The sequence below is a fragment of the Solanum stenotomum genome, unplaced genomic scaffold, assembly GCF_019186545.1.
Source record: "Solanum stenotomum isolate F172 unplaced genomic scaffold, ASM1918654v1 scaffold35404, whole genome shotgun sequence".
NCBI lineage: Eukaryota > Viridiplantae > Streptophyta > Magnoliopsida > Solanales > Solanaceae > Solanum > Solanum stenotomum.
In genome coordinates, this window is record NW_026033428.1 from 169,631 (window position 1) to 174,777 (window position 5,147).

The window sequence follows — 5,147 nt, forward strand, 5'->3', positions numbered from 1 at the left end:
GAGCATCGTCGTCCCCATCACTTCCTCATCCTCTAGAGGAGTGGAAGAGACTTCTTTGTCCTTCTTGTTTTGACTTTTGCTCTGACTTCTTCTCATCTAAGCATTTGCTTCGGCCTACAAAAGCTCGGACGAGCGGGGAATATCATAAACTCAAAGAAGACCAGGGTCAGCCTTTTTGCTCCGCTCGTGCGTGGCACTCCTTGCTCGCGGAGCGGCATACCGAAAAAAAGAAAAGCCGCCTTATGGCGACTACCTTAGTTTTACTTCACATAGCTTTTCGGGGGATCACTTCCTCTTTCGGGCCCTTCCGGGCAAGCAAGCGGGGCTGAGTTTGAAGAGGATCATTTTGGGATTAATGTCCTCTTGGAATCATGGGAAAAATCTACGGAAACGGGCACGTCGGTGGATCAGCCAGAACCAGAACCAGGACATGTGCCGCCTGCCCTGGGAATGCTCTGCCTGGGTCCTTTTGACTTCCGCATGCTATAGTTATTAAAGTCTCTCGACGGCTGGAATGGGAGATTACCGGTAAGCCAGATGCTTCGTGAACCCTATTCAACTTTAAGGCATTTCGTTGCACTTTAATCACCCTCGTGAAGAGGCGCACTCCGATACCATTGATGTCCAATAGCTTTTATAGTAATGGCTGGATCGGCGGAGGTACGAAAGAGGGTTCGCTAATTGGATTTCCACTCATAGAAAGCCTGAAGTTCGTCCTCAACTGCTAACAGTTCCAAATGCCCAAACAGGGAAGAAGAAGTGGTATCTGTTATAGATCCAAGGCATTGATCACATACTCCTTATCTCACCTGCTGCATTCTCAGTTTGGCAAGGTTAATTGGTTGAAACGTACCGCTCATAACGGTGATATTGTAGGTTCGAGCCCTACTAAGCCTACCACCCCCCTCTCTTCACCTGATACAAGGCAATCGAAGTACCCGCCACCCTGCAGATCTTGGGAAATCCCTTTTCTTAATAAAAGGAAAACAAGGTCCCTGATGAATTAGAGTAAATACTCTAATTAATCCCAAATACCCAAAGAGAATAACCTCACAAGATCACTCCAACAAAGGGTTCACACAAGTGTTTCCCAACACAAACTCTCTTACAAAATTACTCTTAATGGAAAGACAAAGAAAGAAAACAATGAAATATTTTCATATGCTTCAAGGTGTGTTTCAACTAATGTCTAAGCTCCCTATTTATAGAGAAAAAAATAGGCTTGTTGATGTCATGGATGATGTATTTGGAAGATGCAAAATATCCAACATCTCAATGTGAATATATCAAATATGGTGGCTTCTAAATCTTTGACAAATATAGTTGCCAAATCTTTGACAAATATGGCTACCAAATTTCCACATTTATGGCTTCCAAATTTCCACATTTATGGCTTCCAAATCTTTCACAAAAGAAAGATAAAATAACTTTCTTCCATCAAACAAAAGGCCACATTACATTAACAATGGTAACAGACTATAGATTTGGGCTTTTCAAAATCTAAAACGATGCATGAATAGATGAATTTATAGACTAAACTCAACAAACTTAAGGTGATCCAATCTGATCATAAACAAACAGAGGGAAAATTCATTATGCAACATCAGTACGAAGGGATAAATGCTGATGGAAATTGGAGTGTTTGATGTGTCTGGTACGAAAGAATACATTTTTTACTTCTAAAAAAATCATACTCAAAACTCTATCTCTTATAGCTTGCATTGTATGAATACCATATGTAACTTACTTCACGCACAACCAAACAAGGGAAACGTTAATCCAAAAAATCATTCTGTGTATTCCTCTGTACTAAATGACAGTGGTGGAGTCGTGGACACATCATAGCCGCGCCAAATTCATCTGAATATAGTACTTTCATGCAGAGCATAAATTTATATGCAAAATTACACTAAAATTGTTCTAACAAATAGTAAATATGAACGTTAACCTTAAGGAAAATGCTTAAAAACTTGCAAATCGAGAGTGCAATGGGAATTCATTAGGCAACACAGTCAAACAAATTTTTTTTCTCAAAAACTAGCCTCATACTCTTATCTTACTGCTCGTATTGTATGAATATCATATGTAACCAACTTTACGCCCAATTAAACACTGAAATACCAATCCAGGAAATTATTATCCATAGATTCCTATGTACTAAATGAAAACTTGGGGCAAATGCCTACCCGCTTGTAAATCGGAACAGCCATGGGAAACGAGGACCGGATGCTGTATTCATTACGCAACACATAGTATAAACATGAATGGAGGCTCAAAAACACAGCTCAACTAACAATTATGATATTTCGATTGGGTAGGAAAAGGAACAAGTGATTGTTTAGCTTGTTTCGATAAATAGTTGGTTATGGTTCCGCTAATAAATTAGCACACCGATAATTCAGATATGAAACTCGAAAAAACATGTAGGTGTTTTCAACAATTAACTCAATGAATATTATGTGCAACTCAAATTACGCCCAACCGAACACTGAAAAACTAATTCAGAAAATTATTTTCCGTAGATTCCTCTGTACTAAATGAAAAGTTAGGGGAAAAGCTTACCAGCTTGCAGATCAGGAGATCCATGAGAGATGAGCGCCGGAGACCGGGTATTGTTTGAGCCGCGAGCAGCTGCTAGCTTTGGAGTTACCGATTTCTTCGTAGTAGTAGCAGCCAATGATGATTTTGAATGTGTTGGCTTTGTGATTCCGCCACTTTTCTTCGTTTGCCTGTAGAATCCCTTCATATCTGATTTCGACGCCATTGTTATTTGCTCTGTTTCTGTGTGGTTTTAGATTTCAAATTTTGAATTTTGAATTTTTTGGTTCCTTCTAGAAAAAGGCGCCTTGCCTTTTATATTAGCAACTTTGGGCCTAAATGCGGGTCTGGGCTCTGTAAATGGCCAGCATCTTTTTGGGCTTTTAAGCTTCATTAGCGGAATGAGTGACAGTTAAGCAAATATATACTAGTTAATTAATTAACGAGCTACAATTTACATTAATTATAATTCGGAACTTACTTCTAGCTATAATTGCATTTCTCTCTCTCTTCCTCTCTTCCTCTCTCTCTCGCCTCTCTCTCCTCTCTCTAGAATCTCGCTCGCATCTCTCATCTGTTTCAATCATCTCTCTATCGCCTCTCTCCTCTCCCTGCCCAGTCTCTCTAAATCCTCTTCTGCCAATCTCTTTATCTTATCTTATACAAATACAAATGTATATTTTGTGTTTGTATTAAGCGAGAAAGACTAGATATACAAATAAAAATGCATATTTCTCTACCATATACACTTGTAATTATATAAATACAAATATCTCCCTGCCCAGTTCTCTTCTGCATGTCTCTCTCTCTTACTTTATACAAACACAAATTATACAAATACAAACGTATAATTTGTGTTTGTATAAAGCAAGAGACACTGAATATACATACACAAATGTTTGAACTCGATTCAATTGTATATGGATACAAATTGTATGTAGTTATACAAATACAATCATTGATACATATACATATTAATTACATATATACAGTTATCTAACCAATATACAAATACAATTCACCTTTCTCCATTTTCTACCCTCTCTCGCTAGTCTCTCTCCTCCCTCTCTCAATTTCACTCGCCTCTCTCCTCTCTCTCCCAATTTCGCTCTCTTCTCTCCTCCCTCTAACATGTAGTTACGAATCGTAATTAGCAAACTATAGCTATGAAGCCTAATTAAATTGTTTTGAGTGGTTATATGCAAAAATTACTCTTACAAGAGTGGCCTTGAAAATACGGGAAGGTCTATCGAAAATAAACTCTTTATCTTTAAGATAGGGATAAACTTTGTGTACAAACAGTTTTCATTATACGTGGAGAACGAGTTCTACTCGTCCTTGTCTTTTGGCATGCATGTGCAAGACGAACACTACGACTATTAAAAAACACTTTTACTAATTGATCAATTATCTTAAATTTCTTAAAACAAAATATTTTCTATTTTTTTTTAATCTTAAAAAAACTTGATCAAACAGACTATAAGCTAATTGAAGGTGGGTTGATATAAAAAGAATAGACAAAAATAATTGGATAATATAAACACAATTAAATATGTGGAGAAGGAGTTCCATTTTTCAATGTCTTTTTGGCATGGGCAGGCAGATCTCTCATAATTGATCTTTAATTAAGTATTTATTAGCTTGGTGTAATAATTCAAATCGAAAAAGACTGATTGTCTTTTCTGGAAGCATGAGGACCTCTCCTTTCTTTTTTGGGTAAGTTTGAGATAAAGTAGAAAAGTTTTTTAAATCTTATGATTTAACATTAAAGATATGTGAAATATATCAAAATACATTTTTATCTTATCGTACTAAAGATGTTATACAGAAAGTTAAAATTAAATAATTATCAGAAAAAAGATATTCTTTTTAAAACGGATTAAAAAGAAGATCAAGACGATCTCTCATAATTGATCTTTAATTAAGTATTTATTAGCTTGGTGTAATAATTCAAATTGAAAAAGACTGATTGTCTGCTGTCTTTTGTGGAAGCATGAGGACCCCTCCTTTCTTTTTTTGGGTAAGTTTGAGATAAAGTAAAAAAAAAAAATTTACATTAAAGATATGTGAAATATATCAAAATACATTTTCATCTTATCGTACTAAAGATGTTATATAGAAAGTTAGAATTAAAGATGTTAAAACGGATTAAAAAGAAGATCAAGACGAATAAACTAAAACAAAAAGCGTATTATTTTAAGTCTTCAAACTAAAACAACTTCACGTAAAATAAGACAGATGAAGTATATATATATATATATATTGCAATATATTAAATTATCTTTATGGATGGAGCCACCCTAGGTGAAGATAGATCTAATGTACACTCTAGCTATCAAGTGGTGAAGATAGATCTAGGGTGTGTTTGGTATGAAAGAAAACATTTTCCGGAAAATGTTTTCCAATTTTCTCATGTTTGGTTGGGTTAAAAATTTTGGAAAATGTTTTCCAAATCAACTCATTTTCCTCAAATTTAAGGAAAATGACTTCCCTTCAAAACTTAAAGAAAACATTTTACAAAACTCTCTTCCAACTTCCAATTAAAAAAAAAAATTGTTGAAAAAATCAATTTATTTTGTCCCTACCCTCAAACCAGGCCCCCAACCCAC

General features: G+C 35.7%; 1 protein-coding gene across 1 annotated transcript in view; it reads right to left on the bottom strand.

Moving 5' to 3' along the window:
* The window catches only part of LOC125852456 (uncharacterized), a 4,525-nt gene extending 1,725 nt beyond the window's left edge, over nt 1-2,800 (bottom strand). The window contains exon 1 of the mRNA XM_049532181.1: nt 2,563-2,800. Coding sequence (XP_049388138.1) covers nt 2,563-2,764 — 202 coding nt within the window. The 5' untranslated portion in view covers nt 2,765-2,800. The remainder of the gene's footprint in view (nt 1-2,562) is intronic.
* Nucleotides 2,801-5,147: the final 2,347 nt, after the last annotated feature.